General features: G+C 38.8%; 1 protein-coding gene and 1 pseudogene across 4 annotated transcripts; one reads left to right on the top strand and one right to left on the bottom strand.

Annotated features, from left to right (window-relative positions):
* Window positions 1–130: 130 nt before the first annotated feature.
* PTGR2 (prostaglandin reductase 2) lies at window positions 131–26,548 on the top strand. Of its 4 annotated transcripts, XM_055436487.2 has the most exons (10): window positions 132–286; window positions 3,993–4,077; window positions 5,450–5,568; window positions 15,622–15,813; window positions 18,333–18,503; window positions 19,529–19,738; window positions 22,049–22,170; window positions 22,966–23,053; window positions 24,582–24,621; window positions 25,498–26,548. In XM_055436487.2, the coding sequence occupies exons 2-10, from the start codon at window positions 4,041–4,043 to the stop codon at window positions 25,572–25,574; spliced, it is 1,056 nt and encodes a 351-aa protein (XP_055292462.1). In that variant the 5' UTR covers window positions 132–286; window positions 3,993–4,040; the 3' UTR covers window positions 25,575–26,548. The 4 variants fall into 4 exon arrangements, with proteins under 4 accessions (XP_055292464.1, XP_055292462.1, XP_088695588.1 ...); XM_055436489.2 differs by lacking the exon at window positions 15,622–15,813 and having other exon boundaries at window positions 131–286; XM_088839461.1 differs by lacking the exon at window positions 3,993–4,077 and having other exon boundaries at window positions 143–286.
* On the bottom strand, window positions 13,070–13,906 carry LOC129562969 (eukaryotic translation initiation factor 3 subunit J-like; annotated as a pseudogene).
* Window positions 26,549–27,673: the final 1,125 nt, after the last annotated feature.

Raw genomic sequence — 27,673 nt, 5'->3', positions numbered from 1 at the left:
GTCAAGAATGAACGGTTTGTTCTTTGTGTCTTGGCAATAGGGGCAGCCACAGGGCACCAATCCCGGTTAATTTATTAATACACTTCGCCCAGACATGTGACTAGTTCCCAGATCTCCGCGCCGTCCCAGCCTAAATTCCAAAAGCCCGCCCCTGGGCAGGGACAGAAGTGAAGAGCCGAGGTCTAGTCTTGCGCCTGCGTACTGCGGCCGGAGGGCAGCGGTCGCCCGGCTAGACCCCTGCGGATTTCCGCAAAGCGCGCGAGACTTCCTCCCGAGCTCGGCAGCGGTGAGTGAGGCGCTAGGGGCCGCCGGCCCCGGCTGTTAAGGGTGGGGTTCCCGCGTGTGGGTCGGGCCTTATGGGGGAGGAGGATCAGGAAACAGGGGCGGCGGGGCGGGCCCCTTACTGACCGGGAGGACCTCCCGGCTTCCTACCGGGGCTGCCGAGACGCTGGCCTCATTTCGTAGGTCACTGGGATAGGGAATGCTTGAGGAGAAGCAGGGCTTTTCTTTTTCTTTTTTTTAAAAAAGAATTGTTGGTAGTGAGCAACTGGCGTGCTGCAGTCCATGGGGTCGCAGAGTCGGACACGACTGAGCGACTGAACAACAAAAGCCACTTCAAGTTTGGCCAGAGCCGTGTCTAAGGTGCCCTTGGGACGTTCATTTAGCAGATATTTAATGGGCACCTGGGCTTCCCTGGTGGCTCAGTCAGTAAAGAAAGCACCCGCAATGCAGGAGACCTGGGTTTGATCCCTGTGTTGGGAAGAACTTCTGGAGAAGGAGATGGCAACCCACTCCAGTATTCTTGCCTGGACAGCCCCCATGGACAGAGAACCTGGCGGGCTACAGTCCACGGGGTCGCAAAGAATCGGGATACAACTGAGCGACTAACACTGATGGGCACCTACTATGTGCCAGGCAGAGGGTGAATATAAATCACTGAACTAAACAGGCATGAGTCCCTTGTGTTCGTGGTGCTAACATTCTGGGAAATCAGTTTGGAATTCTGGGCTGAAGATTTTTTTTTTAGTAATTTACATAGGAGTGAGGAGATCCAACCAGTCCATTCTAGAGGAGATCAATCCTGGGTGTTCATTGGAAGGACTGATGCTAAAACTGAAACGCCAATACTTTGGCCACCTCATGCGATGAGTTGACTCACTTGAAAAGACTCTGATGCTGGGAGGGATTGGGGGCGGGAGGAGACAGGGAGGACAGAGAATGAGATGGATGGATGGATGGCATCACCAACTCTATGAACATGAGTTTGAGTGAACTCCGGGAGCTGGTGATGGATAGGGAGGCCTGGCGTGCTGTGATTCATGGGGTCGCAAAGAGTCGGACACGACTGAGCGACTGAACTGAACTGAACTGAGTGGTAGGTGGTGGGAGCCCTAGAGGAAGTTGAGAAAACAAAATCCAATCAGGAATCCGTACGTACTAGACTTGGGGAAAGGAAGAAGGAATCCAGAAATATCAAAGGAGAGGAGAGCCGCCATCTCAAAAAGTGGAGGAAATCCCAGAGATTTACACCTTTGGTAATAATGCCCCAGGCAATAGTCATTTGTGGTGGAATAATTGAGCAAGATCATGATAGTGAACCTTTTTTTTTTTTAAAGGAAAGGTTAGGAAGCTCCTGTTATGACAGTGGTGTGTGTTACATTTGCAGCCTGTTGGGCAGCAGTCTATGGGGTTGCAAAGAGTTGGAAAGGACTGAGAGACTAACACACTAGTGTCTTCGTTGGGTTTCCTGGGTGGCGCTGGTGGTAAAGAACCTGCCTGCCAATGCACGAGACATAAGAGACTCCGGTTTGATCCCTGGGTCGGGGATCCCTGGATCTCTCCTCTTAAAATACATGGAGGAGGGTATGGCAACCCACTCCAGTATTCTTGCCTGGAGAATCCCTTGGACAGAGGAGTCTGACCGGCTACAGTCCATAGGGTCGCAAACAGTGGGACAGGACTGAAGCGACTTAGCACATGCAGTGTCTTCATTATCAGTTGTGTGATCATGGGCAAGTTATTCAACCTCTGTGCCTCCTTTTCCTCCTCTATAAAATGGGAACAGTGATAGTACTGTCTTCAGAGGGTCGTTGGATAAGCCAATGGCTATTAAGTCCTTAGTCCTGGCACTTAAGAACATTCAGGAAACAGGTTGAGAGAAGGAACTTTCCCCAAATCCCAAGTGATTAGAAGCAGGATATGTAGTCTGCTTTTCCTAGTTCAGTGCCCTTCCCTTTATATTAGGCTGCCAGGTAGACATTCAGATAACACTCTCTTTTTTAGGGGTGCTAGACTTTTTCGGTTGATAATTGATCTTGTATTATTTTGGAATATTGTGCTGTGCTGTGCTTAGTCGCTCTGTCGTAACTGACTCTTTGTGACCCCGTGGACTGTAGCCCGCCAGGCTCCTCTGTCCATGGAGATTCCCCAGGCAAGAATACTGGAGTGGGTTGCCATATCCTTTTCCAGGGGATCTTCCCAATCCCGGGTTTGAACCCAGGTCTCTTGCATTGCAGGTGGATTCTTTATGGCCTGAACCACCAGGGAATATTGCTTACCACCAATTAAGAACCTACTTAATGTCATACCTGGTGAATATGGTTTGCTTGATGTCAGTCAATAAGGACTTCTGTTTTTCTGCTCCCATTTGGGGTGATTTTAACACCACTATCACCCTTCCTTTCAGATCTAGAGCTGGTGTATCATATTTTAGATTTTAATTTTGGAATTAAATATCTTTATGTTTTAAATGTGTTGTTTGTTGTGCTATTGAGAAATACTGCACGATTATCCTACATTAGTTAATTGTAGTGTTTGGCACTTGAAAACTTTCTAATTTAATACAAAGGGAAAGACTAGTAGTTTAGTTGTCATGCTGATAAGTAGTATTTGGTCAAGTCTACCGTGTGCCTCATTTGAAGAAATAAAGCATACATTGGAAGTAATTAGAGAAAAGGGTGACAGATATGAAACCTCATTTGAAAAGACTGGTTGAAAATTTAGCTATCATGGTGCTGTTAAACACCACTTAATGTCAGTTTTCTTTGGATCCAGTGTCAGTTTGGAAAACTTTGTTTTTTAATCCCTGCGTAATTTATACAAAAGGTGATTCAACAGAAGATTTTCTTTTAAAATAGAGTTCCTGCTGTGATGAAACAGAGTGCATACAGCACCAGCTTAGAAAAGTGCTTAAACCCATTAAGACTCATTTTCCTCATCTATAAATTGGGGATAATAATAAAAACATCTAATAGAATTGTTAAATATATTAAATACTATATGAATATGTATATGCATGTATATATGTATATTTCATAGCATAACAGCCCTTGGCACACAGAGGAACATTAACAGTCAGTTCGTTTTTAGTGCTGGATAAAGTAAGAAGGTCCAAGTCAGATAATGCCAGCACTGGAACTTCATTTACTTCTTTCATTAGTTCAAATTGTAAACCCAGAGTAAATTGATCTTTTTTCATTTACTTAGCCATCCTGTGTTACATAACTTCCTAGAAGGTGAAGATTTTAAAATGCTTTTGATATGTTACTTTTATAATCAGCAAAACTATTAAGAAATTTACATTTTGTTAAATAAAAGAGTTTTTGAAAATGCGGTTCATCTCATTTAAGCAGTAGATTAACTGGCTAACTCCAGAGGAATATATAATATTGTTTTCTTTTAATCAAGCCACAGTAGGAGCCTTAGTCATGATGACATGAAGATAAGTGTGCTTGAATTATGAGGCCAAAACATTTTGTTCCACTCAGTCTTCAGTAAATTTGTTCCTGTTAGCCAAATACTCTAATTAGATTTAGTCTTTTTCACATACTTGCTTTAGGAGGCAAACTCTGACAGGAAACTATAATCTTTTTTGGATCCTAAATATGATTTTTCCTTTCCTCATTCAGAAACACAAGTGTACTTTTTTTTTAGCTTTTAAATTGTTGAATATATCATTACTTTCTTGTGATTTAAGACATTTCTGTTTATAGGAGTTATTTTATACAGAAGTCTTGTGAGACCACTGTGCAAACAAGGTGATGATTGTACAAAGAGTGGTATTGAATTCCAGACCTGGTATGTCTTTGTGATGTCTGTGATGTATTTGTCTGTATTTGTCTGAACAGCTGTGGTCCTTAATAATTATTAATGCAAATGAAACTCCAATACTTTGGCCACCTCATGCGACGAGTTGACTCACTGGAAAAGAGTCTGATGCTAGGAGGGATTGGGGGTGGAAGGAGACAGGGACGACAGAGAATGAGATGGCTGGATGGCATCACCGACTCGATGGATATGAGTTTGAGTGAACTCCGGGAGTTGGTGATGGACAGGGAGGCCTGGCGTGCTGTGATTCATGGTTGCAAAGAGTCAGACACGACTGAGCGACTGAACTGAACTGAACTGAATGCAAATGGAGTAACAAAAAGTAAAAATATAATGTCGATGTGGTAAATGAAGGAAGGAAGATACTAATCCTAGTTGAGATCTTAGAGGAAATTCTTTAAACAATATTATCATTTTTAAAATAATTATCAAGGCCACTTGCTGAAGAAATAAGGTATTTTAAAGTTATTACAATATTTAGAAGATTGTATTACAAATATATTTGGCTTTTGTTTTTTGTTTATAACGTGTGATATTGATTCTTAAGATGTGCTTTTCTGTTTTACGTGAAAAGCACTAACCTGTTGCATCATAAGTCAGCTACCAGACATCTAACCTGAACCACAGAAGCTTAGGTGTGGAAGTAACCTGAGAGGTTTGGGCCTATGCTCCCTTGGTTTTGGTGTTTACCTAGCGTGTGGCCTAGGGAAGACACTTACCTTTTCTCAGTTTTAGAAAGAGAGCCATTTGATTAAAATGTCTGTGTTCCGTTTTCGTTTTGGAAATTTGATGATTCAATGAATAGGAAGTTTTTCATGTTGATGTTTGATAGACACCAAAACAATACTATAAAGCAATTATCCTTCAATTAAAAATGAATCAATTTGAAAAAATGAATAGGAAGTTTTGATTATATTCATTTAAGTTTCTGTTTTCATCTTAAAATGAGGCAGGATAGTTTACCAGTTTACTTTGGCTAATGTGGTGTTTCTGCTATCTTGTAAATTTTAATTTTCCTAGTTAAAAAAAAGCTGGCTGTGCTTTTATGCTTTTTGAAATCCTTTTATAATTTTGTAACAGATGAGGTGATTTACCTGTTATCACCTTAAAAAAGATTTTGACATTGACAGCAACATGCCAAAGGAACTTATTGGAGAAAGCCAAGAGCAGTTGAAACTATTTGAAGAATTTATGCTGAGCTAAAGAGAAATTTCAAAGCAATAGATTTATTCACGTGTGTATTTAGGGAGTGCTGTAAGTCCTAGAGTGACCATGTAAAGAATAATAAATAATTCTATGGGAAAGTACCTTTTTGATTTTATATTTTTGTCTAATATTTTAGGAAAAAATGGTCATCCAGTGGCAGAAAATTTCCGAGTAGAAGAAGTAAACTTACCAGATTGTGTCAATGAAGGACAAGTACAAGTCAGAACTCTTTATCTTTCAGTGGATCCTTACATGGTAAGAATCAGGGTTTTGTGACTTTGTGAAAATAATTTTATATCCATATTTTTTCATGTTGCATCTGAATTTTATTTTATTTTTAAAACTTTATTATTTTTATTTTTAAAATATTTATTTATTTTGACTGAGCTGGATCTTAGCTGCAGCATGCTGTATCTAATTCCCTGACCCAGGTTCCCCTCATTGGGACCGCAGAGTCTTAGTCACTGGACCACCAGGGAGGTCCCACATTTGAATTTTATTGTATAATCCTGATGATTAATAAATATTTGAGTCATATATCTTGATACCTTTAAATTACAAATTCAGTTCAGTTCAGTCGCTCAGTCGTGTCCGACTCTCTGCGACCCCATGAATCACAGCACGCCAGGCCTCCCTGTCCAACACCAACTCCCAGAGTTCACTCAAACTCATGTCCACAGAGTCGGTGATGCCATCCAGCCATTTCATTCTCGGTCGTCCCCTTCTCCTCCCGCCCCCAACCTTTCCCAGCATCAGAGTCTTTTCCAGTGAGTCAACTCGTCGCATGAGGTGGCCAAAGTATTGGAGTTTCAGCTTTAGCATCAGTCCTTCCAATGAACACCCAGGATTGATCTCCCTTAGAATGGACTGGTTGGATCTCCTTGCGGTACAAGGGACTCTCAAGAGTCTTCTCCAACACCACAGTTCAAAAGCATCAATTCTTCGGCGATCAGCTTTCTTCACAGTCCAACTCTCACATCCATACATGACTACGGGAAAAACCATAGCCTTGACTAGACGGACCTTTGTTGGCAAAGCAATGTCTCTGCTTTTTAATATATTATCAAGGTTGGTCATAACTTTCCTTCCAAGGAGTAAGCGTCTTTTAATTTCATGGCTGCAATCAGCATCCGCAGTGATTTTGGAGCCCAAAAAAATAAAGCCTGACACTGTTTCCACTGTTTTTCCGTCTATTTCCCATGAAGTGATGGGATCAGATGCCATGATCTTTGTTTCCTGAATCTTGAGCTTCAAGCCAACCTTTTCACTCTCCTCTTTCACTTTCATCAAGGGGCTCTTTAGTTCCTCTTCACTTTCTGCCATAAGGGTAGTGTCATCTGCATATCTGAGATTATTGATATTTCTCCCAGCAATCTTGATTCCAGCTTCTTTCAGCCCAGTGTTCCTCATGATGTACTCTGCATATAAGTTAAATAAGCAAGGTGACAATATACAGCCTTGACGCACTCCTTTTCCTGTTTGGAACCAGTCGGTTGTTCCATGTACAGTTCTGACTGTTGCTTCCTGACCTGCATACAGGTTTCTCAAGAGACAGGTCAGGTGGTCTGGTATTCCCATCTCTTTCAAAATTTTCCACAGTTTATTGTGATCCACACAGTCAAAGGCTTTGGCATAGTCAATGAAGCAGAAATAGACGTTTTTCTGGAACTCTCTTGCTTTCTCCATGATCCAGCGGATGTTGGCAATTTGATCTCTGGTCCCTCTGCCTTTTCTAAAACCTGCTTGAACATCTGGGAGTTCACTGTTCACATATTGCTGAAGCCTGGCTTGGAGAATTTTGAGCATGACTTTACTAGCGTGTGAGATGAGTGCAATTGTGCGGTAGTTTGAGCATTCTTTGGCATTGCCTTTCTTTGGGATTGGAATGAAGACTGACCTTTTCCAGTCCTGTGGCCACTGCTGAGTTTTCCAATAGTTGTTCTTAGGATTGCCTTATAATCCTTCCTTAATTCTGAAAGGTAAGTAGTAGTAATGTCCTTTCTTTCATTTCCTGATTTTAATAATTGAAATCTTGTTTATTTTTTTCTTTGTCAAGTCTAGCTAAAGCTTTGTCAATTTTGTTAGTCTTTTCAAAGGACCAACTTATGGTTTTGTAGGTTTTGTGTAGTGTTTTTTTATTGCCTGTTTCATTAATTTCTGCTCTTCTTTGTCCTAGTTTTGTGGTACAAAGTAGTGGCTGTGAGTATTTATTAAAATAAAAAGAGAATATCATAATTGCTTATTCAATAAACTGTGTTAGATCAGTTGACTGATTTGGGGGAAAAGATTACATCCTTCGCTTAACTCCTGCATCACAATAAATTCCAACAGATAATGAAAAGTTAAAGGAAAAAAAGAAACCATGAAGAATTTTAGGAAAAATATAGCTGAACAATTGAATAATGTTGGAAAATGAGAGACTTCCTAAAATGACAGCAAATCCAGATAATATGAAAAAACATGATTGATAAATGTGACTTTTAAAAAATACTGTATTTAAACACAATAAAACAGCACGTACAAAATCAAAAGTTAAATGGCAAACTTGCAGTAAAAATAACAACGACAAAAAGATAATAATGTCTGATATGTAGAAAGCTCCTATACATTGATCTGTGAAAAGTAGAAGTTGGGCAAAGAGCCTTACAGTTTCTGTGCATATGTTTTGCTTCTTCATTTTGGCTTCTACAGTGCCCTTGTAGAAGATAAATAGAATCCTGGCTTATCTCTTCTCAGGCTGCACTTACAATGGGGACCCAACTGGCAGTACCACCTTGTGCCAGAACAGTTGGAGCCTCTGGAAGGTTCCTCTTCCTTGGGATCCATGACTGTAGTTCAGGCTTTATCTTCCAGTTTTAGACCTGTCACACTTGCTTATGCTTACAGTGGACTGCATCTTGATGACTTCATTCAGAATTCTTCCTGGGGCAGCAAGTTTTTCTTTATGGGCTAGGGAAATGAGGTGATTATTGGCCTAATACGTTCTAAATAGACAAATTTTCAAGTTGAAACAGAGGAGTTAAATAGGTCACTCATTTCCCACAGACGTAAAGATGTGCCCTCTTTCAGCCAAGGCAAGGTCAGGCACGCTATGGGCCTTGTCACACTAGACAGTGCAGAGTGGATCACGTAAGGAGACTAATTATCACAAATTCATAAGGAAAATGACAGTGCAGTATCTAGTATTCAGAGTCAGTTCCTGATGATGACTGGCTCAGATTTTTTAAGACTTTTTTATACTTCAGTGTATAAACACCTAGCTCAGAGCATCTAAGTATTACTCGTGCCCTAATGAACTGAACTGAACTGAATGAACACAGTGTAAAGAATATCACTTAAGCCCAGGATAATAAATACAAAGTAAATTAAGAGAATAAAATAAAATTTCCAAAATAAAGCCCAGGTTCCAAGTTAGAAGTGTTTGGGTTTTTTGTCTTCTTCTTTTTTTTTTAGAAATGTTTTAAAAATCAAACAGAGCAGATAGTAGTACAGTTGATCCTTGAACAACACAGATTTGAGCTGCAGGGGTCTACTCATGTGGGGATTTTTTTCCACTAAATATGTACTGCAGTACTACACAACGTGAATCCAAGGATGCAGAACCACAGCTAGAGAGGGCTGACTGTAAGTTACAAGTGGATTTACATGGATTTTTGACCTAGGGTGTTCCTAACCTCTTGTGTTGTTCAAAAGTTAGCTGTAGTTGAAAAACAAAAAAGGAAGTGTTCTTCACAGAGTTTTTTGAGTTGGAACAAACTTCCCATTTAGCAGAATTTCCTCTGAGACTCTTAGAGTGAGAGAAATTTATGACCCAAAGATTTTAGGTGAGGGGAAATGATGACACAACAAGGATTATGACATAAATTAATGATTTTTACTTCTAAACACCCCAAACTCAAAACAGCAAGCAAACAAAACCTCTTTTACCTCCAGGGAAGTAAATAGCTCCTCCATCTACTCATTTCATGCTAGAAGGCACTGAATCCTTCTTGAGAAGTTTGTCTTTTCGTTCTCTGGGTCCGTCTCTCAATCTTCACGTCCTGTTCAGTTCAGTTGTTTAGTCGTGTCCGACTCTTTCTGATCTCATGGACTGCAACTCGCCAGGCTTCCCTGTCCATCACCAACTCCCGGAGCTTGCTCAAATTCACGTCCATCTAGTTGGTGATGCCGTCCAACCATCTCATTCTCTGTCATCCCCTTCTCAGGTCCTGTAGGTCCCCTGTAATAAATCTTTCTCAGTTCAGTCCACTTCTCAGTAAACTCGAAAGATATCTACCTAGTCTAAATCACCATTGTTTCTCTCCTGTTGGGGTATCCTTGCATAGGCTCTTTGACCTCTTAAACAGTCTTTCACACTGCAGCCAGAGTAATGTTTTTGTAATAATGTTTTGTAATAGCAACTATTCATGTCAGCTTGCTTAAAATGGTTTAATGTTTCCCATTAAACCATTAATAATTGTTAGTCTTTATTAATGGTTTAAATAATGGATAAGTTACTTAACTTATATGATAATGGTTTATAAAATTTATAAGATTATAAGTTACTTAACTTATAAGATAATGGTTTAAGTAATGGTTTACATAATGGTTTTAGTAATGGATAAAGATTAACTTTCTGGATATGGTCTAAGACCCTGGCCCCTGTTTGCCTGCCCAGCCTCTCCATATCCTTTGACCCTTACCTCGTTGGACTTCATTCTTGTGTAACACACCAGTATGCCTTTTGGCTTAGACCTTGTATTAATCATGTCTTTCTGTATTTTATGATTTATCATAAAATCATTTTCTGTATTTTATGATGTTTTGACATCTTGGGGGCCTTGCTAATCCTGGAGAGACTGCCCCTCCCAGTGCTAGCTGATTTTTAGAGATAATAAACAATTTTCGTGGGACACACCTTTCATATGTAAACCAGTCAACTTAAAACACATATTTCCAGCCACTTCCTTCATCTCTCACATACCACATCAATATTTCCACCCAGCCCTGAATCACCCAAGGGCTAGGTGCCAGACAATAGGAACACCTCCGTGAGCCAGAGCCCACTGAAATTATTCAGTCTGTCCAATTCTAATGTACTCAAGCTTGCCTACCCTACCTTACCCACTCCTTTTCCTGGAAGCCCCAATAAAGAGTGGGCCATGCTGTCCTCTCCCCTGCTTTTGCCTCCAAACTCTGGTGCTTTCCCATGTGACCCTGTGTGATATGATATGCCTTTTCTCTAGGGTGTTATAATACATTCTTCTTTCAAGGCAATTGTCAGTTGTATCTATATCTGTCATATTACAAAAACTGAATAAAACAACATTCTGGGAACTTCCCTGGTGGCTCTGCCTGCCAATGCAGGGACACAGATTTGATCCCTGGTCCAGGAAGATCCCACATACCTTGGGGAAACTAAGCCCAGGTGCCACAACTACTGAACCCACACTCTAGAGCTTGAACTCTGCAGTAAGAGAAGCCACCGCAACTGGAAAAAGCCAGCATGCAGCAATGAAGACCCAACACAGACATAAATAGATAAATAATAATTTAAAAAACCCAAAATTCTGGGTTTTTTACAAATTAAAACAAGCCTCCATATCTGAAAACTCCTTTGCCTGTACCTGACCAACCCCTCTTATTCCCTAGAAGCCTGCTTTATGTTTTAAAGAGATTTACTTTGGCAAATCACCCTTAACCCTCAGACTATTCCACTCTATTAGATTTTCTCGAAAATACCTTGACCTTCAGCATGTATCCTAGTTTTAATTAATAATTATTTGTTTAGTTATCAGATGTTTGTCTTCCCTAATAAAAACTTATTAAAACAGAGGTTTTATTTATCCCTGTATCTCCAGTGACTAGCATAAGTGCTTATTAAATATGAATTAAAAGAAGGAAGAAAATTACTTTGGTTGCTTTCACTAGACACTGTTCATAAAAAAAAAAAAGACATAAGTGGGACTTCCCTGGTGGTCCAGTGGCTAAGACTCTGAGGCTTCCTGCAGGGAACCTGGGTTCAGTCCCTGGTCAGGGAACTAGATCCCACATGCCACAGCTAAGACCTGGTGCAGCCAAATAAATATTTTTTTAAAAGTATTCTTAAAAAAGACATAAGGATTTTTAAAGGGAAAAAAGGAATCTGCTGAACATTAAATTATTGAAATTTTATATCATTCCAAATTTATGACTGATTTTAATCACTGTGTATGTACTATATTTTACATGGATATATTTAATATGTATATACTATTTTGATTTCATATTTATGATTTTATATTCATATCTTCATATGAGAAATTAGTCCAAATATTATTTTGCTGGCTGTATAACATTTTATCTTATTGACATCATTTACTTACCTATACTCCTTTCCATTTTTTCGATTAGCCTTAAGAATCAGGTACTTGGTGTGGCCAGTATCCAATGGCTGCTATACTTGCTTTGAAGAATATATGGGAACTTTCCTGGTAGTCTAGTGGTTGAGTGTCTGCCGCCAATGCAGGGGACATGGGTTTCATCCCTGGTCTGGGAAGATTCCACATACTTGGGGTAACTAAAGCCCGTGCGCCACAACTACTGAGCCCACATGTCCTAGAGCCTGTGCTCCACAACAGGAGAAGCCACAGCAATGAGAAGCCCACACACCGCAACTAGAGAGTAGTCCCCACTCTCTGCAACTGGAGAAAGCACCTGTGCAGCAACGAAGACCCCGCACAGCCAAAATTAAATAAATAATTCCTCTTTAAATCTTAAAAAAATTAAAAGGATATATGGGAGGGGCACACAAGAAGAAGTGTAGTATATTCCCACAGGAGCTTTGGCATCAATATGCCATGTGGTCTTTTACCCTGGTGAACTGAACCAGACCATGTAGGTCCCCTTGATGGAGCAGCCTTCCATCCCTTCCATCTCCTGGACCACACTCTAGGCTTGTACATCTTGGCCTTCGTAAGAGAGGCAAGAATGAGCCACAGAGAGGAAGAAAGCCTTGATTGCCTCCCAGAGAAGTCTTTAGCCCTATGAAAGCCTTCTATGGAAGGGTGTGGTACTGTGGTGACACTTTGTCTTTGAATAAAGAGAACATCCATCTGAAGTTAGGGGGAATGATGTAGTACTTGGTCTGAAGTTTGATGAACAGCTGTATAAAAATTGTTTCTCTTTTGGGTTATTTCCATTGTGGAAGCAGTATTGCTTAACTGAAGAAATGAGTAGTATTATGGTCTATATGTTGCAGGTCTGTTTTCTATTAAAAATGGATGTTTTATAACATTATCAGCGACATGTCAGTGTACCTGATTTGCTCCAACCCATTGAAACTATTGACACAGAATCTTGTATTATGCTAGCATATAGGACATAAATTTCTTTAATTATTTAAGAGGGGCTTCCCAGGTGGCACTAGTGGTAAAGAACCTTCCTGCCAGTGCAGGAGACATAAAAGACATGGGTTTGATCCCTGGGTCAGGAAGATCCCCTTGAGGAAGCAAGGGCAACCCACTCCAGTATTCTTTTTTTGTTTGTTTGTTTTTTGTTTTTTAAAACTATGATTTAGTAGCAACAGAGGTTCCCAATTTTAACCCCTTGGCAACAAGATCCAAGTTCCCTCATTTGCACACTAGCACCTAAGTGTCAAGGGATTAAATAACCAGCACAAAAGATACTGCACTTCTGATTGTAGCATTTGGCAGAACTGAAAGGAAAGGAAGTTGTGCTACATGTTGAAGGGACTGTGGGCAACAGAAAGAAGACAGAGAAAGGAGAAGATGAAAGGTCACATGAAGTTTTCATTGTCTTGTACATATCTGCCATCATAACCACCACAATCTGCCAGATCATCTTTCATGGTGGCCTTTAATCCCCCTCCGGGAACCACACCTTTCTTCTTCTTTTTGGCTTTGCTTTGCTTTTCTTGCTTCTGTTTTTCACTGCAGAGTACAGTCAGTGAATTGGTAATCTTTTTCAAGTCATCAATTTCCAATGAAATACAAACATCTCGAACTAAGGCTTCCAAAAAATTGGCATAATATAGTGACTTCTCATATTGTGTAATTTTATCTTTTAGTAACTTTCCAAACTCTGTGAAGTCATCTCTTGAGGATGGGTTCATAGCATCTATTCCATAAACTGTGTTATTAACACCAAAAGTTTCTTTGGCTAATTCGAGGTCAGACTCTTCCTGTAATTTCTTAAGCCGCAGTTTATCTGCTAATTGTTCTTCTGGTGTTAGCACTTTAGGTTCTTCAGGTTCTTCTAATCTCTTTTTAATTTCTTCTTGCCTTTTCTTCTGCTGCCGTTCTTTCTCTTTTATTTTCTCTATTTTTTTTCTTTCCTGAAATTTTTACTTCTGGTTTTACTTCTGCTGCTTCTTTTTTTTCATCATCATCATCATCCCAGTTATCCTGAATCCTGAAGTATAAATGTCTGAGAACTAGGTCCCTCCACATCAAAATTGTTCTTTCAGTTAGTCCTGGAATGGAGTCCCCTTGACGTCCTCGTCCTCGCCCTCCCAGCGGTCCCCGCAGGCGGTGCCGCCGCCGCCCACTTTCCGCACCGGGTCCTCCACCGAGAACGCGTCAGCGTCCCAGGAGTCCCCAGCCGCCGCCGCCATATCGAGCCGGGCGTGAGCGTGTGTGAGGGAAGACGGGGGAGAGTGAGCGCGGCGGGGACGAGTCACCGGATCCGCGCTCGCCCGCGCGGGGAACGCTGGGACCGCGGCTCCACTCCAGTATTCTTGCCAGGAGAATCCCCATGCACAGAGGAGCCTGGCAGGATATAGTCCGTGGGGCCGCAAAGAGCTGGACACGACTGAGCGACTCACACACACAATCTACATGTCATACGGTTCACACATTTAAAATGTATAATTCAATAGTTTTTAGTTCATTCACAAAGCTGTCTGTTTACCACAGTCTAATTTTAGAATGTAAATTCTTTTTTTTAAAGGGCATAGAATTTGCATAGAAGCTACACATATCCTCTCAAATACTTTAAAAATCATTTATTAATTCATTTTTGGCTGTGCTGGCTCATTGTTGCTGCACAAAGGCTTTCTCTGATTGCAGGGTTAAGAGTGGGTTTGTGGTGTGGGGCAGCAGGCAGGGTGTTGGTCTACTGTTTGTTGCAGTACTCAGGCTTCTCATTGCGGTGGCTTCTCTTGTAGTGGGGCACGGACTGTAGGGTGCTGAAGGCTTCAGCAGCTGTGGTAAGTGGGCTCAATAGTTGCTGTTCCTGGGCGCTAGAGCACAGGCTCAATAATTGTGGCACACAGGCTTAGTTGCTCCATGGCATGTGGAATCTTCCCGGACCAAGGATCAAACCCTTGTCTCTTACGTTGGCAGGCAGATGCTTCACCACTGAGCCACCAGGAAAGCTCCTTAAATTTTTTTTACTTTATTTTAAAATTTTTATTTTCTTTTTAATTGGAAGATAATTACTTTTCAATATTGTGATGACTTCTGCCATACATCAACATGAATCAGCCATAGGTGTACATATGTCCCTTCCTGCTTAAACCTCCTTCCCACCTCCCTCCTCATCCCATCCCTCCAGGTTATCACATAGCACTGGCTTTGGGTTCTCTGCATCTTACAGAAAATTCCCATTAGCTATCTCTTACATATCATAATACGTATGTTTCAATACTACTCTCTCAAGTCATCCCACTCTTTCCCTCCTGCACTGTGACTGTCTGTTCTTTACATCTGTGTCTCCTTTGCTGCCCCCTAAATAGGATCATCAGTACCATCTTTCTAGATTCCATATATATATATGCGTTAATATATGATATTTGTCTTATTTATTTCATTCTATAAAATAGGCTCTGCTGCTACTGCTGCTGCTAAGTCGCTTCAGTCGTGTCCGACTCTGTGTGACCCCATAGACGGCAGCCCACCAGGCTCTGCCGTCCCTGGGATTCTCCAGGCAAGAACACTGGATTGGGTTGCCATTTCCTTCTCCAATGCATGAAAGTAAAAGTGAAAGTGACATCTCTCAGTTGTGTCCGACTCTTAGCGACCCCATGGACTGCAGCCCACCAGGCTCTTCCATCCATGGGATTTTCCAGGCAAGAGTACTGAAGTGGGTCGCCAGTGCCTTCTCCAAAATAGGCTCGAGGTTCATTAAATTCTTTTTAAATTTCACTTCTTGTTTTTTTTCAGGATAAAAAATAACTGAAAGGAAGAGAGAAATTAAGATGAGTTTTGTTTGGCTAACACTGTACTTAATATTACTGAATTACATACTTCCTTTTAATCACTGGGTAAATATGTAAACTGGTTCAGTATTATCAGACAGAAGTACCCCAATCTGTGCTTCTTTGTTTAGCGTTGCAGAATGAATACAGACACTGGCACTGACTATATAACACCTTGGCAGCTGTCTCAGGTGGTTGATGGTGGAGGTGTTGGGATTGTAGAAGAAAGCAAACACACACATTTTACGAAAGGTGATTTTGTGACTTCCTTCTATTGGCCCTGGCAAACCAAGGTTATTCTGGATGGAAATATCCTTGAAAAGGTGATGTACAATATAAAGTATCTGATTTTTCTCTCTTGTTATTCCTTCTTTGTGCATTTGGTGTTCGGTTTTGTTTGCTGTCAGGGAAAAAATAAAAGCATATGTTTTCTCTTTAGATAGCTGTCAGAATGTGAAAAGACTTTATTCCTCTTCTACTGTTGGCTATAACTATATATGACAGTTCTTAGATTGCCAATGAGTGATGATTTCCATATTTAATTCTCAAATTTTACATGTATAAAATAAAACCTGAGCTATAAGCATCACAAACTGCTTTATACTAAGAACCAGAATGCCCTTTATAGTTAAAAATTTCCTAAGAAAGCTCCAATACTTGGTCCACTTGATGCAAAGAGCTGACTCATTGGAAAATACCCTCATGCTGGGAAAGATTGAGGGCAGAATGAGAAGGGGCGGACAGAGGATGAGATGGTTGCGTGGCATCATTGACACAGTGGACATGAGTCTGAGCAAACTCCAGAGGTAGTGAAGGACAGGAAGGCCTGTCATGCTACAGTCCATGAGGTTGCAGAGTTGGACACATCTAAGTGACTGAACAACAACAAGCAGTTACCGCTTGACTCAAGAAATCCATTTGGTTTGTGCTTGAAATTCTATCTTGTGACAGAAATCTTGAGTTCGGTTTCTACTGTTTGGTTGAGTCATGTGAAATTACCAGTATTTGTCTGTTTTCACCTACAAAAACTGGCAGCTTCATGTAATTCAGCCTAATAATTGTCATCAAGGAAGTTACGGTATGTCTCTAACCTCAGTTTCCTCATGTGCAAAATGAAAACAATAGCTATCTCACCAGTGAGTGTGAGAATTAAATTAGAATTAATTTAAATTTAGTTTTAATAAATGTGATTAAGGCTTTGTAAAAAACTTTATACGATTTTACTATGTTTTATGATTACAAATTCTTACAGTTAGTTAAAGGTCTCTGTTAAGATACAAGTGATATGGGAGACATTACACAATCATTTTATCAATGGTACTAATAAATGATGTTTAATTAGAAATTTCTTAGTAGGAAGTGAAACAGAAACATTCAGCCGTTTCTAGCTTTCCCTGTCACAGTGATATAGTGGGAAATTGAGCAGTTGGGGAGAGCTTAAAAATGTTTGGGGAGTAGGTATTAGAAATGAGGAAGAGGAATTCAGAAAGGATAGAAAAATGATATTTACTAAACACAACTTATCTCACAATGTTTTTTTTACTGGCTTTACTAATAAATAACTGCTACCTACAGGATACATTTCTATGTCTGGAGAAGGAAATGGCAACCCACTTCAGTATTCTTGCCTGGAAAATCCCATGGACAGAGGAGCCTGGAAAGCTACAGTCCATGGTGTCACAGGAGTTGGACACGACTTAGCAACTAAACCACCAAACCACCATATTTCTGTATAGTGTACTGTAGACCTTTCTGTGTATAGTAGACTTTAATATTTACATTACCTTTATCTACACATCAGACTTGACTGATAGCCATTTAAAACTGATTACAAACTGCCATTTTTTTCTTTGTGGCAGTTTAATTGCAAATCAAGGTGGTGAATCTTGATTACTTTTGGTGGTTTGTTACATTTTTAATCTCTAAAATTATTATAAAACTTTTATGGTAGAGAGTCTTTCTATATAATTTTTTTTTCATTTTCCCTTAATGTTACAGATAAGAAAACAGACAGAAAATGTAAGAGATGTACAATTAACTATTGATTGGGCCTGGTAAACATATAAGTGTAAAATGGTGAAAAGCTGAGAGACCTCATTTTACTCTGTAATTATATGGGAAGAAATTGTATCACACCTTCCTTATATTTTCATGAAACATTTGAAGTATCAGTCACGAGAACCGTTAAAAAGTTTGAACTGACTTTTATGTAGTTAAGTGTTTACTCTGAAATTGCTCAGAGATTTTTAAACCTTCCAATTTTGTGTATAGTGTTTTCCTGTTAGGTGTTTCTTCTCTTTTGATACATTTGAGACACTGGCAAGAATGAAAAATGGTTTACTGTTCATGTTGGGTTGTTTATTAGTCTGCTTAAACCGCTTGAACTGTTGTTACAAAATACAATGGACTGAAGTTTATTATTACAGCAGAAATTTATTTTCTTACAGTTCTGGAGGCTAGAGGTCTGAGGTCAAGGTGCTGGAAAATTTGGTTTCTGGTGAAGCCTCTCTTCCTGGCTTTCAGATGGCCCTGTTCTCCCTGTATCCTCACACAGCATCCAGCCTTTCTTCTGTGTAACTGCTGAGAAACAGATCTCTGGTGGCCCTTTCTCTTCTAAGGCCCTAAGTCCTATCAGATTAGGGCCCCTCCCTGATGCCCTCATTTAACCTTAATTATCTCCTTAAAGACCCTATCTCCAAATACAGTCACACTGAAAGAGTTAGGTCTTTAACATATGAATTTGGGGAGTTCATGTTCATGAAGTCATATGTTGTCTCTACTTTGTTGACTTAAGACAGAAATTCTTAATACTATTTTTTTAAAGGTATATATTTTATTTTAGGTAGACCCACAGCTTGTGGATGGACACCTTTCATACTTTCTTGGAGCTATAGGGATGCCTGGTTTGACTTCCTTGTTTGGGGTACAGGAAAAAGGTCATATAACTGCTGGATCTAATCAGACAATGGTTGTTAGTGGGGCTGCTGGTGCTTGTGGATCCTTGGCTGGGCAGGTAAGCTTTTGGAGAATTATGTGATATTCTAAAAAACTGGTCATAACTGAATCTCTGGATCTGTATATATAGTTTAAAATACACCGTTGAACAAATTTGTAATGTTATTTTACATATATTTGGTAGAAATGATATTATTGCATGCTTAGACTGTCTTCCTAACAATGTAGAAAAAGTTGTAGATTTTTTATATTTTATTCTCTTTTAACCAAAAATGACATGGTAAATGCTGGAACATTGTTCTAATCTATATGAAGGAGAAAAATCACAGAGGACCTGTCTGGAATTCCATGAATTGAAAAAATAAATTTATATTTTAAAAATATCTTCAAATAAGAAAGCACTCATTGGGCTCTAGAGATAGGTTAATACATTCCCAGGTGACTCAGTGGTAAAGAATCCGCCTGCAGTACAGGAGACGCAGAGACATGGGTTCAATCCATGGGTTGGGAAGATCCCTTGGAGAAGAAAGTGGCAACCCATTCCAGTATTCTTGCCTAGGAAATCTCATGGGCAGAGGAGCCTGGCAAGTAACAGACCATGGCGTCGCAAAAGAGTCAGACATGACTTAACTACTGAAAAACAGCAACAGAGATATAGTAAACATGATACAGTTTTATAAAGTACATTATTTTCTGAATAATGCCTTCAAAGTGTGAAACCACAGAAACAAACATTTTGTCTTAATAGTGATTTTAGTTCCTCCCAGGCCCAAAAAATATTGAATTGCAAGATAGAGATGTTTTTGGTTTGACTGTTCCTTTTATGAGCTCATCTTTAAATTGTGAGATTTTAACATTCAAACTAAGTCTAATTTTTTTCAGTCTTAATGTTTTTAAGAATGCTGTTATATCTGTTCTCAGTTCTTTTGGTTTCAAATTACCTTTCTCGAAAAGACTTACAAAAGCCTAAATTGTGATGAACACTTTCATATAGGTATTTGTATTATCTTTCATATTTTCACATTTTTACACTTAAATTGTGACAAGAGAAAGTTGTTTAATTTTCAAAAATTTCTCCCCTAGATTGGCCATTTGCTAGGCTGTTCCCGAGTCGTGGGAATTTGTGGAACACCTGAGAAGTGCCTCTTTTTGACTTCAGAATTGGGCTTCGATGCTGCAATCAATTATAAAGAGGGGAATGTTGCAGAACAACTCCATAAATTATGCCCAGCTGGAGTGGATGTTTACTTCGACAATGTTGGCGGTGACATCAGTGATACAGTGATAAGTCAGGTTGTTTTCTGATTTGTTGGTTATAAATTTGAATGCTACATTTTATTTGATGTCATATCTTTTTACCTGATAGAAAGAAAAAAAACTTTATAAACTTGTAGGGTTTATGGTGAAAAACAACATGATGGTCAGTATTCTAATTAAGTGATACAGAAGAGCTTGATGACACTGTTTCCATTTGTTTGCAGATTTGCACTATGAACATCAGTTTTAGTTCTTCGCTAGCAATGTTGTATTTTCACCTTTATTTCTGTGAAAAATTACAGTTGTATTATACAAGTGAAGTTCTAAGCTCTAACTCACTTCTAACCATCTCCTCTCAGCCATCATGCTATGACTTTGGGTTGGGAAAGGATTTTTATAGTTTACAGGTATTTGCATATTTTAATTGACAGCTTTATAATTTATCAACATTAGCTATTGACACTGCCTTGTCCTTTCCTATATGTAAAATTATTTTCTTTTTTTTAATTTATTTTTTATTTATTATTTTTTTAAATTTTTATTGGAGGCTAATTATTTTACAATATTATATTGGTTGGTTTTGCCATACATTGACATGAATCCGCCCCGGGTGTATATGAGTTCCCCCTCCCGAACCCCCCTCCCATCTCCCTCCTCCCCTTATCCTCCCTCTGGGTCATCCCCACATACCAGCCCCGAGCATCCTGTAACATGCATCGACCCTGAACTGGAGATTCGTTTCACATATGATAATATACATGTTTCAGTGCCATTCTCCCAAACCATCCCACACTCACCCTCTCCCACAGAGTCCCAAAGACTGTTCTATACATCTGTGTCTCTTGCTGTCTCGTATACAGGTTTCTCATTTGCATCTTTCTAAATTCCATATATATGCGTTAGTATATTGTATTGGTGTTTCTCTTTCTGGCTTACTTCACTCTGTATAATAGGCTCTAGTTTCATCTACCTCATTAGAACTGGTTCAAATGCATTCTTTTTAATGGCTGAGTAATATATAATCAGAGAAATGCAAATCAAAACCACAATGAGATACCATTTCACACCAGTCAGAATGGCTGCTATCCAAAAGTCTACATGCAATAAATGCTGGAGAGGGTGTAGAGAGAAGGGAACCCTCTTACACTGTTGGTGGGAATGCAAACTAGTATAGCCGCTATGGAGAACAGTGTGGAGATTCCTCAGAAAAAAATAGAACTGCCATATGATCCAGCAATCGCACTCCTGGGCATACACACCGAGGAAACCAGAATTGAAAGAGACACATGTACTCCAATGTTCATTGCAGCATTGTTTATAATAGCCAGGACATGGAAGCAACCTAGATGTCCATCTGCAGACGAATGGATAAGAAAGCTTTGGTACATATACACAATGTAAAATTATTTTCAATTGAGGTTGAATTATTTAAACCCAAAGAAATACTCCACCAATAATAATGGAAGTAGCAACAATGATGACAATGACAACTAGTGAAACTCTTTTGCAGATTACCAAAATCTTATTGTTTACCTCTGTATTCCTTTCAGTTCAGTTCAGTTCAGTCGCTCATTCGTGTCCGACTCTTTGTGACCCCATGGACTGCAGCACACCAGGCCTCCCTGTCCATCGCCAACTCCCAGAGTTTACTCAAACTCATGTCCATTGAGTTGGTGATGCTACCTGGCCATCTCATCCTCTGTCGTCCCCTTCTTCTCCTGCCTTCAATCTTTCCCAGCATCAGGGTCTTTTCAAATGAGTCAGTTCTTCGTGTCAGGTGGCCAAAGGATTGGAGTTTCAGCTTCAGCATCAGTCCTTCCAATGAATATTCAGGACTGATTTCCTTTAGGATGGACTGGTTGGATCTCCTTGCAGTCCAAGGGACTCTCAAGAGTCTTCTCCAACACCACAGTTCAAAAGCATCAATTCTTTGACATTCAGCTTTCTTTATAGTCCAATTCTCACATCCATATGTGACTAATGGAAAAAGCTTTGGGGTAGATTTATTTGCTAGCTAATTAAAACTCTTTGATACATATATTGGGTGAGTCTTTAGAACAAGATCAATTAATTGGCATTAAGGGATTAAATACTATAGGGAATTCCTTATAGTATTTAGTCTTAACACACAGTGTTGTTAGAACTGTGCACTTTCGCTGCCGAGGGCACAGGTTCAATCCCTGATACAGAAACTAAGATTCCACAGACCGTGTGGTGCGGCCATTAAAAAAAAAAAGAAAGATTAAATACTAGCGTCAAGGAGGCTTTCACTGAGGCAGCCATAAGATCATTAAATACAGGGAAGGTATATATCTTAAGGTATAATCATCAATTTTCTCTGAACAGATGAACCAGAACAGCCACATCATCCTATGTGGTCAAATTTCTCAGTACAACAAAGATGTGCCTTATCCTCCTCCACTACCCCCTGCTATAGAAGCAATCCAGAAAGAAAGAAACATCACAAGGTATGTTCTACACTTTCCCCATGTTACCAGATTCAACAGGTTTAAAGATCACAGATGTATATGAAATATGTTGTTCTTCATATATAATTGTTTCCTATTAAATAAAATTTGAAAATGTACATTTTAAGGTAGTTCAATATTTAGGTTTTGGTTAACTAGCTCCCTGGCGAAAACTTTTTGAAAAATGCGCCTGTTCAGTCCATCTTTTTTTGTGAGTGTTAGAAATTCAACTCATATTGGCTTAAGTGCAAAGGACATTTATTGGTTCATGTATTGAGAAGTTCAATATTAGTACTGGCTTAGATTTGGCTGGATAAAACGTTGGCATAGTGGTGTCCCGACTCAGTTTTTCTTCACCCGGACTGTGCTTTTTCCTGGGTTGGCGTGGCTCCCTGTGGACTCTCCTCTTGCAGTAGCAACAGGATGACTGTTATCTTTGCTCTTACATTTCACCAGGTTAGCAATCCAAGCAAAAAGAGAAGAGCTCTCTTCCTGCAGTTTTATCAAGTCCCAAAGCTGATATGTATTGGCTTAGACTGGCCTGGCTTTCATCACATGAGGGTGGGGACAAGATGCAACCCACAAAGTAAAACCACAGTGTTACTATTACATGGGACTGTAGATCCTGAGCAGACAAAACAATAGAAGTCCACTATATGTATGCTTGTAATTGCACCTAAAGCTGTATTTGACCAGACTCTATGTGATTAACAAGTTTCTGAATTCTGGAATTATTTGATATGAGCTTTCTCCCTCCCTAGTCTCTGATCATTATCCTTTTCTTCCCCACTACAGAGAAAGATTTCTGGTGTTAAATTATAAGGATAAATTTGAATCTGGTATTCTCCAACTGAGTCAATGGTTTAAAGAAGGAAAGCTAAAGGTAGAGCTTACATCTATTCTTGATCAATATCATTCTTCCTGCTACTTGATATACTTTTGTATTATTTGAATTTAATATTAGCTTCATAATAAATATTTCTGTAAAATAAAAGTATACTGAATATCATAAATTAACTTCTTCTACCAGAGGGGTGTAATCCTCCTGATTGACAAAACTTCTCATCATTCCCTTTATCTAAAATTTTATTAAACTTTACTTTTCTCAGATTATATGACAAGATGAATAGGCTTTTATCTTTTCTAAATTGTAATATTCATTAGCAAATATTTATGGAATATTTCTATGTGTTAGAAGTTCTTCTTTCTTGAAAATCTTTTGAGCATTTCTTAGTACCTCTCCACCGCCCTACAGCCTGCCCCTCCTGGACCTTCTGATAGGTCTCTTGGTTGTGGTTGGAAATCAGCAGTTATCACCCTGAGGTCCAGAGACCCCTGACCTAGGATGTTGTTGAAACATGCAAATGGCAGGCAAAGGTGTATGTGTGCTTATATAGTCTGTTTTTTGAAACGAGGGTGTACAGCATATGACGTTACGAACTGAAGATTAGACAGTGGGAAAATAGGATTGTATTTTTTTTTTTAATGTTTTACTCCACACAATTTATTCCACTTTGTTCCACTAGGTAACAATAGACAATGGCAATGTAGATGCACACAGCTAAATATAGCAAGCCACAGAGGAATACAGTACTGTATAGAATAGCCATGATTGATCCAATGTTTTTCTCTTGCCTTGATCTAGCCATGTCCTCAGTCTAAGAGATGGAATTCTCCCTGATATTTGTTTATTGAATTCTTGTCTCCATAAATCAACAGCCACAACTTGTTTTTTTTTTAATTGGAGTATAGCTGATTGACAATGTTGTGTTAGTTTCAGGTGTACAGCCAAGTGAATCAGTTATACATAAATCAACTCTTTTTTAAGATTCTTTTCCCATATAGGTCATTACAGATAGTACAGTACAGGAGGTCCTTATTAGTTATCTATTTTATATGTAGTAGTGTGTGTATTCAACTTGTTCTTTTTTTTTTTTTAAGGGTACAGAATAATTGGGTGTCAAGAGCATTTCACTTGCTCTTTTTTTTTCTTTTTTTTGGTAGTTATTTTTTATTGGAGGCAAATTATTTTATAATATTATATTGGTTGGTTTTGCCATACATTGACATGAATTCGTCCCGGGTTTATATAAGTTCCCCCTCCTGAACCCCCCTCCCACCTCCCTCCTCCCTTTATGCTCCCTCTGGGTCATCCCCGCACGCCAGCCCCGAGCATCCTATAACATGCATCGACCCTGAACTAGTGATTCGTTTCACATGTGACAACATACGTATTAATATTTTAAAATCAATTGATAGGAAACTTTTCTGATCTTGCTATATAAAATGAAAAATATCTGTTTTTAGACAGAAAGTGCTAGATAATATTGCTGCCTTTTGCAAAAATGCAAACCATTAAGTAGAAACACTGAAGTCTAAACAATATAAAATATACCTATTTCGATTTACAGATCAAAGAGACTATGATAAATGGATTGGAAAACATGGGAGGTAAGATGAATGTAGATTTATTTACTATACACATCAGTTCAGCACAAATACTGTCTTTTTTCTTTTAACTCTACTTTTCAGTTGTTTTTTTCTCTTTGAATCACATTTCTTTCTTGTGAAACCTTAGATATCTTAAACTCTATGAAAGTTCAACTTAGTGGTATTTAAGAGCTATTGTTTTCTCATTTCAAATTGTAAAATTTTCTTTGTTTTTGTAAATAATTATTAAAAATGGTAAGAATTGTGAAAGTTATCTAGCCTCTAGGTAACTTTCTCAGATTCAATGGTTCTAAGTAATCAATCATTAGATTACATTAAGCAGATTTTCAGTATTTGGGTTGCTTTTTTTTGGCTAACATACAGATTTCAACAACCTCTTTTATTTTAAATGAAGAGAATTAAATCAAACTGCTAATTTTTCCTTTTTGAGAAAAAAATTTAATGTATTTGGTTAATGTGTTTACCAAGCTGAAATATAAAATTCACTCACATGATAGATGTTCATGTCACTTAGTAAAACTTTATGATTAGATTTCTAATATTTTTTAAGCTATTAAAATTGTTTTTTCTGACATTTATCCTCGTACTTATTTTGCTGTAGTCTTCAGACTCTGTAACATTGAACATGGATGTAGATGCCAATTAAACACTTATAGTTTGGGTAAAAAACACATTTTTAAGATGTTAATTGGGTTGGTTTGTCCTGTAACTTTGCTAGTGTTTTACTAGCAGTTTCTTTTCATGAAAGTTTACTTCGGTACTTAAAATCATCAAAGAAATTATTCACATTAATCATATGTGCCTGGTCTGCTGACAAACATGTATGATGATGACATTATGTTGTCAGATAACTTCATTTTTTTTTTTTCTTTCCAGCTGCATTCCAGTCCATGATGACAGGAGGTAACATCGGAAAGCAGATAGTTTGCATTTCAGGAGATACCTCTTTGTAATCTCCATAAACATCTTCATCAAGGAAATACACGGATTTCTTTCCATTCTACTGCAAGATTTCAAGATACATTAAAAACACCCCTTAAGAGTATAGATAGTCTTTAAGTGTGATAATAGGTGATATCTTCTTAGTTGCACAACATAATTCACTCCTATATCTTCAATATCATATATTTACTCTACATCCTATGATTATTTACAATAATAGATTGATGTCAACATGACCTATTTTTCCTTCTTTTGCTAAAACTAATATTACATTAAATTTATATCAGATATTCAGAAACTGTTGGAGTTTTAATGTAACTTTAATAGATCATACAAAATATTTTTTAAAGTTTTTATAACTTTATAATGTTTAAAATAGAATGCTTGAAAAGACACTTACAATTACGTATTCAATTGGAAATGCTTTACATAATTCTTGAACTGTAGCTTGGTGCAAGAATAAATGGGGTGGTGTTTCCATATTGTGTTGATGGAAGAGGGACTTAATGGCAGGGTGTGTGTGTGTGCAGGAGTTTGGGGAAATTCCGAGCTTGTGGAACAGTTTTTGGAGTAGAATAGAGGCTTTGTGTTGGAAGTAGTATAAGTTAAATAACTGAGGCTGGTTAAGTTGATGGAGGGACTTACTACAGAAGATGATCTATTTGTGTTTTGCCAAGTAGTCCACAGTATAGCCTAAAAACCCAAATCTATATTGATAAAAGCCTATGTTTATTTTAGGTTTGTAGGCACATACTCTCAAATAGTTACAAAGATTTCAAGAGAAATAGGTATAGACATCACTTCAAGTTTTAAGTGATGAAAAAGATTTAAACAATATAGCTTCAAAAAATGATAGGACTGAGCAAAAGTAACAAATGGTTGTAAACATGAATGTTCAGGACCTATTAATGTATCTCTATGTAAGAGCATTTGTTTTATTCATTGTAATCAACCCTTTAATACAGTAAAATTGAGGATTTTTTTTTCTGAGTGTTGTGCTGGTTTATGGTCAGCAGTTTACAAACTGTAGTATACTTTTGTGTAGATTTGAACTGTGTTATAATCAGTCACTCCAGTTGACCTCAGTGGCCTTCAGTTTTTTCTGTTGTATATACTTTTCCATTTCATCTCCAGAGAGAGCTTCATCTCTTGTCTAAGTGTTGATAACTCCCAAATCTGTATCTTATTTCCAGTCTCTTGAGCTAGGTAGGCCCTTCCCTGGTGGCTCAGACAGTAAGGAATCTGCCTGCAATGCAAGAGACCCTGGGTTTGATCCCTGGGTCAGGAAGGTCCCCTGGAGAAGGGAATGGTAACCCACTCCAGTATTCTGCCTGGAGAATTCCATGGACAGAGGAGCCTGGCAGGCTATAATCCATGGGATTGCAGAGTCAGACACAACTAAGCGACAAACACTTTCGCTCTTGGATATTTCCAAGTAAATATCCCGCTTGCTCCTTAGAAGAAAAGCTATGACAAACCTAGACAGCATATTAAAAAGCAGAGGTGTTACTCTTTCGACAAAGGTCTGTATAGTCAAAGCTACGGTTTTTCTAGTAGTCATGTAAGGATGTGAGAGCTGGACAATTAAAAAAGGCTGAGTGCTGAAGAACTGAAGCTTTCGAACTGTGGTGCTGGGGAAGACTCTTGAGAGTCCCTTGAACAGCAAAGAGATCAAACCAATCAATCCTAAAGGAAATCAACTCTGAACATTCATTGGAAGGACTGATGCTGAAGCTGAAGCTCTAATACTGATGTGAAGAGCTCTGATGCTGGGAAAGATTGAAGGCAGAAGGAGAAGAGGACAACAGATGATGAGATGGTTGGATGGCATCACCGATTTAATGAGTTTGAGTGGACTCCGGGAGATGGTGAAGGACCAGGAAGCCTGGTGTGCTGCAGCCCATGGGGTCACAGACAGTCTGACAAAACTGAGCGACTGAACAACAAAAAGAAACCCATAGGCACCTGGGATAGATAAACTCGGCTTATCTAAGGAGGAATTACCTTCCCTTGAAAGGTGTTGCTTCTTTTCAAATCACCATCCTTTGTGTAGGAAACTACTGGTTTCTTCAACTCTGTATTCTTGAAAACGCCCTTCTTAGAAAATGCC

The sequence above is a fragment of the Moschus berezovskii genome, chromosome 9, assembly GCF_049115385.1.
Source record: "Moschus berezovskii isolate FMDL1 chromosome 9, NW_MosBer_1.0, whole genome shotgun sequence".
NCBI lineage: Eukaryota > Metazoa > Chordata > Mammalia > Artiodactyla > Moschidae > Moschus > Moschus berezovskii.
This window is presented reverse-complemented; position numbering and strand designations above follow the sequence as displayed.